A 12,971-nucleotide genomic window follows, 5' to 3' on the forward strand; every position below is an offset into this window, starting at 1 on the left:
TGCCCGCCCAGCTCAGCCCCGCTTGTGCTCCAACTCTTTGCCTGTATTTGGAGTTTAGGTTGACTGTGATACTGCTAACATGTATACATTGCTTCAGAAACCTACAGGTGAAATGTTGCCTATAGTTATATACAGTCTGTGGGTGCTGGTAATCCCATCCAGTTGGCTGAAGCTACTCAGGCTTTATTGTTACCGCCATAGAAACAATGAAAAACAGTTAAGGATCTCCCCTGACAGCGAAAGCAATAAAACATGTAAATAAATATATAAATAAATACCTATGCTTATGCTTGGCTGAATCTGTTGCTTGTCTACTCAAAGCAAGCGATTTCTACATTCATCAAGCTAAAGTTAAAGCTATTATCTCTTTTTTTGGAGTTCCTTACATAAGAACACTAACATCTGTTCACATTGGCAACGTACAATTATAAATACCCAAACATGGCAACTGCAGAATTGCTGCTACTTTCAATTCAGGATTAAGAAACTTCAGTTTCCAATAACAATCTTGTCCAGTGGACCTCAGGGAACATGAGATATCTTTCTCATTCAAACCACTGCTCAGAGTGTTTGGCCAGGGCAAGAAGGGGTACAGACCCTGCCTATGTCTTATAGGCAGCCCCCACCCATACCCACCCGCCCTCCTCCTCACTTTGCACACCATTCTTCCCTTGACACTGCAGGGAGAGCAGAGGCAGCTGGCTGCAAACTTTTCACTAGTGAGGACTGCAGAAAAAAGATGGCAAATATTTATCTTTGCACAGATTGCTGTGCAGGGCCCGCATACAAAGCGAGCCTCTCCTTTCACTGTCTGATGTGACTTGGTGGTTAGGGGTGCTGGCATGGGAGAGTAATTTATGTGTGTGTGTATACGCCTGGGTAGGGAAGTGTTATTCCTTTTAAGCATATGTGTGCTCATGTATTTTGTCGAGAGCATCCATCTATGACAGTGTGTGCCCTCACCTGTGCAAATGTGAGCGAGTGAATGGCTTACCCACGGCTTTGCAGGTCTTAGACGCAGGGTCCATCTCATAGCCTTCGTAGCACTCGCACTTGTAGTCTCCTTTGTAGTTGATGCAGATCTGACTGCAGGCGTCTGGGTTCTCACATTCATCGATGTCTGTGGAGAGAAAAACATGGCACAAAGACATGAAGAGCAACACAATGTAACTATAGACACAAAGTGTTTCTCAACAGACTCTTCACTTCAGAGAGGGATTTTGATACTTGGAAAGAAAATGCTAACATCTGCATTCATCATGCTTAAACAGGAAGGACGATATCATCTTCATCTACATGTGAAACCCAGTGCCTTTCCTGATAAAGCCATCATTTCAATATATCAGGAAATATTTATTAATATGCCTCTGCAATGGCAAATAGCCAGAGACATTGATGAGAATTTGTCAAAGGTCAAGGGTCACCAGGACCTCATGCACCTTCCCTAAAATCTTGAGGGCTTAAAAGATAATCAGACCATGTTAAACTGTTGCTCTGACTATAACACAGCCCAGGTATCAATGCAACCTGGTTCCTGACTGAGTTCAACAAAGCAGAGATTGAATGATTTTATAATAAAACTTTTATTTTCTTTACCTCCACATGTCTTTTTGTCCAGAAGTTTGTACCCAGAGGGACAGTCACAGTCATAACCAATTCTCCGGTCCCTGCAGATGTGGGAACAGCCACCATTGTTGTCTGCACACTCATTCAGGCCTGCAGAAAGACAAGGAGGAGGAGGAGGAGGAGAAGAAGAAAGTAGGGCGGAAGAAGGCAGAGGGATGGGAAGGAAAAGGATTTTAGAAAAAAAAGAAAAAGAGCTGGACAGGAAGACAAAACAACCCCCCACAGTCGTATGTGTGTGGATAGTTGTAATTATCCTGCCAGTTAAGATAATTTTGTCCTGTCAAGTGCGGCTGCATACATCAAAATTCAATTCAAAAAGAGAAGACAGTGAGCTTAAAAGCTGCGTGTGTGTGTGTGTGGTCATGTATGTTTGTTCCTAGACCACAGGCACTGTCGGAGCCCAACGGACCTGGAACTGATCCACTTTCTGACAGGGAGCTTGGCCTGTACCAGGTGCCACTCCACCATAATGCCGATTGTTACACAAGTACATGCTCTCCTTCATCTCCTCATCTCACTCTCCCCATTTCTTCTTCTACTGTTTTTTTTTGTTTATTTTGGGAGAACAGACTGGACTTCCTCTCAGCTATCACTTCTTTCCTTTTTTTTGCCTCTGTTTCCGAGCCTCCATTTATCCCTTTGTCTTTGAACTACCCTCCAGGGAGTGCAGAGAGATTGCAGCCGAAAGCTGAAGGTGGTACTTCATTACCGGTTTACATTAAAGATTTAGGCTTCAAGGCTACAGGTACAGCTTTGAGACCACTGGGATAAGAGAGAGAGAGAGAGAGGGAGGGAGTGTAGACTGACAAATGAGAATGATATTTAACTGAAATTAAAGCTGTAATTCATAGCATAGCCATTTTATTTTATCAGGTAATAAGCTTAGGATCCTTCAATCAGACTGAAATACACCAAAACTTATTATTGAACTTATTAAGGGTAGAAACACAAATGACAAACGTTTTCTTTACACACAGACAAGTTTGAACAAGAAATGACATTTATTAGTCACAGTTAGGACCAGATTTAGGGGAAAAATCCAAACATCTTTCAGGGTTGTTGTTGAGGGAGAAAAACAAAAAACATCTGGGTCTGATTAGCAGGGATGCATGATCTGATATTATGATCAAATATCAGCTCTGTAAATTAACTAAATAACTAAACTCGATACCAGATCAGAACAGGTCTGACCCCTGTGGCCCATCTATTAACTTCAGTTCTATGTTTGACTAGTGATCATGACAGCAGACTAAAGTGATGAAGAAGTAGAAAAAGTGATGCTGGATATTTAGAAACTGAGATAAAATAAAGGATGACAGGAAGATCGGATCTATTTCTCTAATTCTACAATCATTTGGAACAATCTTGTTCAATAGTCTTCACATGTCTACTTTAGGTTTAGTTTCCATTATACTGCTATTTAAAAAAATCAAAATATACTTTGTATAAGTGTCCATATACCTTTGACAATATAGTTATATTAACCAATAATGAGCTCGTTAGGTGTGTCCTTCTCCTCTTAATACGCCATGTTAGATTTCTCTGGTCTGATTATTTCAGTTATAGCCACACCAAAGGGGGGGGGTCTGTTAAACAGACAGCATGTTTAACATTCATGATCTGGTTAGAGGGCGATCTCATTACAACACATATCTATCTGCTTCATGATCAGAGCTGGCTGAAAGGGCAGCACGCTCACATATAATTTTTGTGACTGGTGAGAGTCCACTCCACAGCGAGGCCGTGGGTGAAGTGCAGTTTCTTTGAGTAACCTCTGAGACTTCAACTCATACATGCACTTGAGTAGAAAACATCAAACTGATGCAACACAAGTTGCTTCGATTGCAATTACTCACGCGCTTCATTAAGTCAATGGGTTTTATTAACAGGTGTGATTCTCCTTGCTCTGCTTTTCAGATGGATTTCTCTGCCTGTGATGTGAGATGTGTGAGTGAAGCTCACTAAGTGGTAATTATCTGTGGTGTGCAGATAATCTACGTAGCTCCTTATGGGTAATATAGTCCAGGCACGTTTCCCTGGCAGAGATCGCACTAGAGGGCAGAGCCGCTCGGCTCTTTGATCATAACAAGACAGCTGAGAAATGTCCTGATTTACTCTGCATTGATCGAATGAATCTCCTTTTACCAACAAGAGCGACCACCCACATTCAAACAAGTCTACCGCGCCTTGATGTGTGTGTCAGTGCTAATACAGTAGCATGTACAGTATGATCCACCATATACATATCTGGGGGTTTTGCTAATTAGTCTTTGAATGTGTTTCTGTGCATGAAGACAAAGGATCTTACCGCACTCCTTCGCAGGTTCATCTGACCAGTCCTTGCAGTCCTTCACGTTGTCACACACCTTGCTGCTGTCGATGCACTCCCCGTTCTTACAGCGGAACTTTTTTGGCCCGTCACACTTTGTAACTGTAGAAGATGCAACACACAAAGTTGAAGATTAGAGACAAGACGCAAACAAGTACATTTGTGTGATTATTGTTGTGTTCAGGGTAAAGATACAGTGACTGTTACACCTTTTAGAGCAATACAACAAATTCAAAGAAGTTGTTTATTTTTGCACATTTTAACCTGACACAGCTGTATTTCACAGGATGACTTCAACCAATCAGATCACTTCTCAGATTAGATTTAGGAAAGGAATCAGGAAAAATAAAACAACTCTCTAAATCAGCGGTGCCCACACTTTTTCGGCTCACGAGCTACTCTTTACAATGACCAAGTCAAAATGATCTACCTACTCTAATCCACGTACATACACATGTGTATATAACTGATTTCCATTTTAGGATGTGTGAACAGTATATATAAACAGGTTATAATAATCAACACAGAAATCTTAAAATTACACATCTTTATCAAATTAAAAATAACAATGTGTAGTTAAATTACATTTTTTAGTAAACATAAAGGTCAAGTCTGTGTGTCATGGGGCAGACTGGGCATTAAGTGAAGAGAGAGGCTGCTAATAGATGATAATAAAGGTAATAAAAAAATAATAATCCCTATTTTTACTGTGTTTTAAATGATAAAACAGCAAGCAAAGTCTTCCTACTTCACCATTTACTTCTCCATTTTCAACCGCTGTTCCTACTTTAGTTTATTGTTAATCAGCCTGTCATTGACAGACGGACTTATGTTAGCAGACGCTAGCTAACAGGTTAGCTAACTAACGAGCCAGAGCACCGGCACCATGATTGAAGAACATTATAAAAACACAGCGCGCAGCATCCAGTCTGAACTGGCATCAGGCTGCAGTCCTCCGTCTCTCCGCCTGCAGCACTCAACTGTCTCTCCGGTTTGTTGACACGGCCCAAAAACTTGCCCCAAAGGTCTTGTATTGACGGTGAGAGATCTCACTCCTTCAATCATACAAACAAGAAATGACGCGGGCGATCAGAAGAGAGTGAGTCATCTGTGTTATAAAGGATCTGTGAGGCACCATGAGGATAGATGAAACTAACATGAAAATTATTTTTAAAAGGCACGCGATCGACCCGCACCCCCTCCATGATCGACCGGTCGATCACAATTGACGTAGTGGGCACCCCTGCTCTAGATAATTAGTTCAAATGGAAGGGCAGCTAAGCTTCAGAGGATGGTCCAGTATAGTAGAAGTAGCAGCGGTGTCTTTTCTTGCATTGAACAACTTTCACTGCTGATTAGTATTTCTGTGTGTGCCCCATGCGGCGAGTCAATAAAGCCAATAGCACTTCTTTGGCTTTGCAAATGTGACTCATGCCTCTCTCCCTTCTAACACTCAGGAGACGGGGAAGAATTGGAAGGAAAACTCTGGAACACTTTGACACCGTAGCCCCCGTTCCCCGAGCTCGGTGCCTTTCTCTCTTCTGTGATGCAGAATTTTCTGATTAAAGTTTCTCATGGGGCAGAATCAACCGGTGCAGCCATCTGTGCTGCTCTCTGTCATATCCCCCCGTGAATCTCTTTAAAAGTGATAAAGATATAATTGGACAAATTTTAAGGGTATATTAAGTATAACAAAGGAATGAAAAACTACACAGATTAAATTTGCAGATGGTTCGACAGAATATGAAGTTTCAGCACAGCAGAGTTTTATGCCTACATAGCCTAAGAGAAATGAAATATGATATACCGTAAAACTTCAAATAATAGCCGAGCTGACACCGGTGCCGTTTACAGGCCAGGTCCGATTATGGATTTGGACATAATTATAAATTATAAGCCGGGTCTGATTTTCTCATAAGGTAAGGAGCAAATATATAACTATAAATATTGCATAAAAAAAAAACAATTTATACCAACATGTGGCGTTGTCATGGAGACACATAAACAAGGCTAAAGAAATGTACGATGACATTAATGATGGAAGGGATGTGGACAAACTTTCAGCTAGTTCTGGATGGTTCTTTTTCACCAGAATAATTAAAGCCCTGTCCCAAATAGCCGCCTGTCCCAAATATAAACACAGACAATTTTGCGATTTAGGCAAATAAAGGCCCGGGCTATTATTAAAAGTTTTACGGTATTGATCTGCTGATAATCAGGAAACTGCCTTTTTGCACTCATGTGACTCGTACCGTTGACACAGCCAGCTTCATCGCTGTAGTCCGGGCAGTCATGAACCTTGTTGCACTGTTTGGTGCCGTGAATACAGGAGCCGTCGCCACACTGGAACTCATCAGGTCGACATGTGAGCAGGGCTGAGGGACACAACAACACACGCATGTTAGAATTACCTCATTATTGATAAGAAAAACAAACCTGTTCATCTCAACAGCACACAGTCAAAAGCTCCTCTTGTTATTTCACACATCACCTTGGAGTACATTACAATCCTACAGTAATCAATCACACACAACTCTGAATGTGTGCATGTGCAGCTCTCTATACAGATGTGTGCTGGAGCCTGCTCTAACAGCGGCCGGCAGGTTTATTTAACTCATTCGTCTTTTTAACTGGCTGTTTAATTATTCATGTGTTGTGTTTTGGACCGGCTCCTGCCAGGGGAGTGGAGGCAGACATGATCAATGGTTGTGGAGCCCACAAAATAACGCTTGCCACACAATGACTGCGTCGGGAAATATGGCACACTTGACTGAATACACATGTGTATGATCAAACATGATGGCATGCCTGCTGCAAGGTGTACACACATTTATATCAAAGAAATGAGAACCTGACTCGAAGACAGGCACATGGTGAGCAGGACATAATCCTGTGCCATCATAAAATGTGCTGATTCTCTCAGCCAGATGATTGGGATCTGAGCGCGGCTAATTATGATAAATCCTCTGGATGAATAGTAATAATAACGGATTGCCATCTGCAGAAACGTTGGCAGCTGGGAGAAGAGAAAACCAACTTGAGACACGATTTGACCATTTCTCATTTACGTTAACCTCCTGTCATGCTTTTCACAGTCACTTGTCTCTGTGTGTCTGTGGAAAAGCATGGTACAGATGTTTCAAATGAGATGAGTCTGAGGGAATGAGCAAAGCCTGATGGGACAGAGGAGGAGGAGGAGGAGGAGGAGGAGGAGGAGGAGGAGGAGAGGAAAAAACTGAATATATGCTGTGATTCTCACAGCTCTCATTTACATTGAAATGTTGCACCTCCCACAGCTGAGCTCTCATTTACATTACACAGACATCTAAAACTATTACATCTTGTTTTACACAAACCTCCTACCGCCCACTTTTAATTCACGCTGTGATAAGCCACACACACACACAGACACACACACAGCTCACGTCTTGTCTGGGGGATACCAAACCTGGTTATTGGTCTTTTTTCTTAATCTATGTATTTATTATTATATTCATAGGTGTAGTGCTGCTGCCAGAGCTCCAACACTTTTTAATAAATCCTTTTTTTGGTCAAAATTGTCATATTGATATTTATAAAGTGATGATTCATGGCATGACAGTAAAGCAGACATCTTTATTTAACCTTAAAACTTGCTGGTACCTGCCAGCTGCATTTAAGGTGAGTTCAGATTTTATGATCTAAGGAGAACTGATATTTAGGAGAACACCAGCTTCATGCTGAATATGTAATGTGTTAATGTGGTAAATGTTGAAGCTTTAGTTTCATGTGGCAGTGTTTTAAATTAGCCAATTGCTTCATCTAATTATTTTATTGTTAATTAGGCCTATGATATGATGATATATGATGTCTACTACAGCAAAATAATCCAATTCATTGACCTTTCATTTCCAAAAATGGGTTAATTATTATAATTATTCCATAATTTTGATAATCTGTTCTTTTTGTACAGATTATTTTAAATACGATGATACATGTGTGATGTATGTAAATTAAAAGGCAGTGAGACTCACAAATAAAGAAATCCAAGATCAATATCCACCAAAAATAATCAGTTACATCAGGAATACACTTAAAAGTAAACTTGTATTAATCCAATACTCTAGTATTGTAGACTATGATGCTCATTTTACATCGACAAAGGGTCCATAACCATAAAGAGGTGGAGGCCTGTATTATAAAGCAGGAGCAATATTCTGCACATTACATGAGCTGTTTGCGGCTTAAGTTTCGGACCAGTTCTTTATGACAGTGTCATTATTTCAACTAGTCCAGCACTCGCCTGCTGCAGAGCCTGCATCTGGCTGAGTTTTGTGCAGGAGTGTGGACTCAGTGTGTTTGTATCATGTCTTATGTGTGGAGCTGCTGTCATCTCACTGAGTGGTGCGTAGGAGTGTGAAGAGGAGACCAGATGGGGGTTTAGCTTGATGAAGGACCTTCACCTCCCACACACACACACACACAGTCCCTTAACAGAAACGCATACGGTCAAACGCGCACTGAGGAGGTCTCTCCTGCTGCTGCTCATAAGGATCGCACGGTTGCATGGCAACGCACTCGTGGATCATCACGATAAAGTTAGCATTGATCTTCCCTCAGACGTTTGGTGGCACATTTGTCACACCGTCTTTGTTCTCAATAAACAGCATGTCAGCCTTTAAAGTATAGACTCTCAGCAGTGGAGAGCCACACACATTGTTCCCAGATTCAATGGGCATTGTTGTTAATCACCGTCATTAAAGGCTACAGCTGGCATTAACGTTTTATAATTACCAAACTAACTATTAATGAATTTAGCCTCCTAACAAGAGCACTGAACAAATGATTTAACCGCGACACTGCACCTGGAAGCTATTCTGCTAGATATATATTCTGTCATTACAAACAACACAAATGTACTTTATTCTCCACTTCAAACACAACATGTCCACAGGTGACTTACGACAGTTTGCTTCATCTGATTTATCCTTGCAGTCTGCGTCGCCGTCACACTTCCAGTTCATGTGGACACACTCTCCACTCCCACACTGGAACTCTCCCACGGGGCAGCGAGGTTTCTGGGGCTCTGTCCTCCGGCTGCATCGCTCCATGGACTCATCCGACTTGTCCTTGCAGTCAGGATCGCCGTCGCAGCTCCACAGGGCGGGGATGCACTCGGAGTCGTTGCAGCGGAACTCGTGCTGGCCGCAGGTGGGGGCCGAGCATTTCTCCTCATCGCTGGCATCCCCGCAGTCATCGTCGCCGTCGCACACGAAGACCGGCGCCACGCATTTGCCATTGCGGCACTGGAAGTCTTTGGAGGGGCAGGCCTTGGCATCTATCAGAGGAATGACAAAGGTGGAGAAGACAGATAACAGAGGACGTTAGTTAAAAGGAGGACATGCACAAATGTCTTTTCAGATAGTTAAGGTGTGAAAAGGGCAAACCAAGAACATTAAAACCTTGAGCCTCTTTTGTCCGGTAGAAGTAAAGTTTGATCAAGTCAAACTGATGAAACCTTGAACGCAGCTATGTACCAAAACACATATGATTTGTACTGTGTTTAGAACGTGTGCAGCAGGATCATGGCTCTGTGCAGGTGTGTGCCCCCTCCGCCTCCTGCTGCAGTGTTTACACATGTACTGCATGTATATGTCTGTACAGAAATACCTGTGGAGTCTGAATAATTCTGTCCATGTCTGTTCACTGAATTCCCAGATCTGGTGACAGAAATGATTACAAAGGTGTGATAAGTTTTTTTTTTTATGTGTTGTGTTTGAGGGTGTGTGTGACTAACTGTGGATTCCCTCTCCCAGTTGTGACGTTATCCAGCCAGGCTGCACAAATCAATTCGAATCATGTTTACTGCTAAAACACAACACAAGTCCTTTGATGCAACACTTCTGGGCGACAGACAGAACCGCTTTATACTGTCTCTCTCCCTCTCTCTTTTACCTACCCACACAGTGCGCCAAAGGGACTCATTATGATAATAGGCTATTGGATTCCCTGCTAGCTATTACTGCTACATGCTAATCATCCCTGCTCAGATCTAAGTAATTTAATTAACATAAGCACATAAACAACATCAGCACCATCCCAGTAGAAACTCAGGTGGTCCAGGGGTCAAATGGTGTAAACAAAGAGCTGGGCAAAGATAAAAAGTTATTATTTTAGAAAACTTGCTGCAAACAAAGGAGGGAATTTTACTCATAAAACTAAAAAACATGTTGTGCTTTATCCCTGAGGGCAACGATGTGTTGCTAAACCTCTTTGTTTTTATGCTCTCCCAGAGAACTTGGTCAGCCAGGTGTGTTGGCTATAAACAGCACGGCTGGGACATGCTTGTTCATGGCTCCCACTGGGATACTAAAGACAGATAACTTGTTCTCAATGGCTTTATTTCTACTACAGAAACATGGCTTGCAGTTCATTGATTTTTGCCACATGGATAAAATCAGTTTTAGGTTGAGTTTGAGGTTCATAGGTTGTATTAAAACGTATTTCACCATCCTCTAAAAGCAGCAGGAAGTTTGGATTGTATGTCTGTGGATGCTCTCATTCATCCAGTGCTACCACAGACCCTGAAGAAGGGTGTACAATGACGCAACATTAACAGGTTGAGTCTAAAGTCAGAGTCTCAGAACCTGGCCTGATCACCACTGCAACCTATGCTGCGGCATTAACCTATTCCAGCAGTTTGTGCTCAGCTTAAACCAGCCGTAAACGGTGCTGCCTTTTCACTGACCTACTTTAAACAAAGCATTGCTAAATGACATAGTTGTCCCTATTTAAATCAAAAGTGTCATCAGCCGTTTGCTGGGAGGACAAACAGCACCAGAGCCCATAAATCTCGGAAGCGGTTGGGTTTGACAAAAGAAAAGAGTTGAACATATAATGACTGAATTTCTCATAAACTCAGTGTCTGTCTGAGGATTCTGCCTGTGCTCAGACTAGGCTTGTGCAAAATCGTATCGTGTGCAATTAATCGTCAGAAAAACTGTAACCGATTAATATTTGCCACTTATCGATTACGGCGATTAGTGCCTCGTCATGATGACGCATTTTTGTGTGCGGCGTAGTCTCACCATCACCCGCGCACATGTGAGCCCACAATAACAATAAAAAGACAGTGGTGTTCAGTTAAATAATGCGGAGCAGCACGTTTCTAACATAAGTTCAACGTCTGTCACCATAAGCCCGAGCACGAAGAAAGCGCAACGAGGACACAACACTACACTACAGCTGTATATAGTGCCGCGACATGCATTAGGTGACGCGTGTAGCGTTGGTTGTTGCTATAGTAACTGAATTTTTGCTCGTATCAAATGAATAAACTCCGATCTTTATTTACGGACTCCACAGCAACATAGGAAACATTACAACAGCGAAGTCTCCTCCAGCAGATATTGGAAAGAATTCCACTCAGCCGAGAATCCGCGGTACGTTTAGTCATCATGCTCCTTACGACCAAACGAAGCGCTGGAAGAACGTAACGTAGGTTGATTTGCACAGACACACATTTAAATGTGAAATTGTCCGGTTTGTTTGTTTGTTTGTTTTTTCTGCTGCTGTTCTACAGTCTGAGTGAAAACATGCACTAGTGTGGGACATATTCCAGTCACAGGTTCATTTGCGCAGACACATTTTTTAACTTGAAATAATCACTGATGTGACTTTTCTGAACTTTGTTTGTCTATTTGTCTGTTTAATTTTAATGTTGACATGCTTTGTGACCTTAAGATAAAAACATTTGAAGGACAAAGTTACTTTAAAAGTTTGCTTCATTATTATTTTGAAGCAGTTTGTGCCTCAATATTATCAATACATATTTCCATGGCTGGTTGGTGCCTACTCACCAGCTTAGCCTGTTGTGAATGAAGTAGTTAACTTGACTGATGATTTGTCGGTATCATGCTAGAACACTGTGCCAATTTAGAGTCAAAAACATGTAAGTGCAACTGTCATCAATTAATCGTCAAATTAATCGTTATCGGCTAAATGCCACAATTAATCGTGATTAATTTTTTTGCCAATATCGCCCAACCCTAGCTCAGACTCTGTTATACCCTTTTGCCACAATAAACAAGAACAAGGACTCCTATTCTGATGCCTGGTGGCCTGTCTGACTCAATAGGTCCCTGAGCTCAACATCATCAAGTAAGTCTAGAATTACATGATGAGCCAGAGGACACTGATACATGCCTGTATTTTCTTACACTGGTGTTTACCATTTGTCCACTATAAGCACACAGAGCACGTCAGCACTGTGTTACGTCAATCCCTTGATCCTATCAGCCAGCTACCTTCAATCTGACACATGCCCAGGAAGACTTTGGTCAATCGGTCAGTGTCGTCAGCCTCTTGGCTAACACAGGCCAAAACCAATCCAACAGTGAAGGGGGAGATTATTGGAAAGCAGGTGCTCAGAGGGCGGTAGATCCACTGATAGATGTGAGAGTAGAAATGTCTTTTCAAACCAAAAGGGAACCATTCCCAGAAACAGCAAGCATCCATGATTTAATAGCAGATAACCACAAAGAGGAGAGATGGTCAGATAGGAAAGGAAACATTTTATACAAACTGCACTGTATGCAACAGAAGTGACATTTAAAACTAGTGTTTTCTGAAATGGCTTGTGGATAAATGGCTTCTCTGAAGGATTTAGAGGAATCTGATTGTGCTCCAGAGGTGTCAGAGTCCTGACTGTTAATTAAACACATCCATCCAATGGATTATTCCACCAATTACAATTTAAACCAGGTATTCAGTAATCTGTACCAGATTACATCTTGACAGTAACCTTCTCCCGTAGGTGACGGTGTTTAACTTGGGGTCAAAGCTTCCTCTCCATCCATCCCCAGAACAACCGCCAGACAGCTAATAGATGGAGCAGTGAGATAGGGCACAGCTCATTGACCTTGATCTGAAGGACAACTGAACTCTCCTACAACATGGTCTACTTCATAGCATGCACATATGAGGAGAAGATATACAATCTCTATCAGAAAAGAGATGGACATTAACGGATCGGGAT

The 12,971-nt window shown here is 41.9% G+C and overlaps 1 protein-coding gene across 4 annotated transcripts in view; it reads right to left on the minus strand.

Annotated features, from left to right (window-relative positions):
* The window catches only part of lrp8 (low density lipoprotein receptor-related protein 8, apolipoprotein e receptor), a 140,979-nt gene that overhangs the window by 33,334 nt on the left and 94,674 nt on the right, over positions 1 to 12,971 (minus strand). For all 4 annotated transcript variants that reach the window (XM_028403283.1, XM_028403282.1, XM_028403281.1 and 1 more), the window contains exons 5-9: positions 8,898 to 9,272; positions 6,208 to 6,330; positions 3,935 to 4,057; positions 1,597 to 1,716; positions 995 to 1,120 (exon numbers count right to left, since the gene is read on the minus strand). In XM_028403283.1, coding sequence (XP_028259084.1) covers positions 995 to 1,120; positions 1,597 to 1,716; positions 3,935 to 4,057; positions 6,208 to 6,330; positions 8,898 to 9,272 — 867 coding nt within the window. The remainder of the gene's footprint in view (positions 1 to 994; positions 1,121 to 1,596; positions 1,717 to 3,934; positions 4,058 to 6,207; positions 6,331 to 8,897; positions 9,273 to 12,971) is intronic.

This window comes from Parambassis ranga, chromosome 4 (genome assembly GCF_900634625.1).
Source record: "Parambassis ranga chromosome 4, fParRan2.1, whole genome shotgun sequence".
NCBI lineage: Eukaryota > Metazoa > Chordata > Actinopteri > Ambassidae > Parambassis > Parambassis ranga.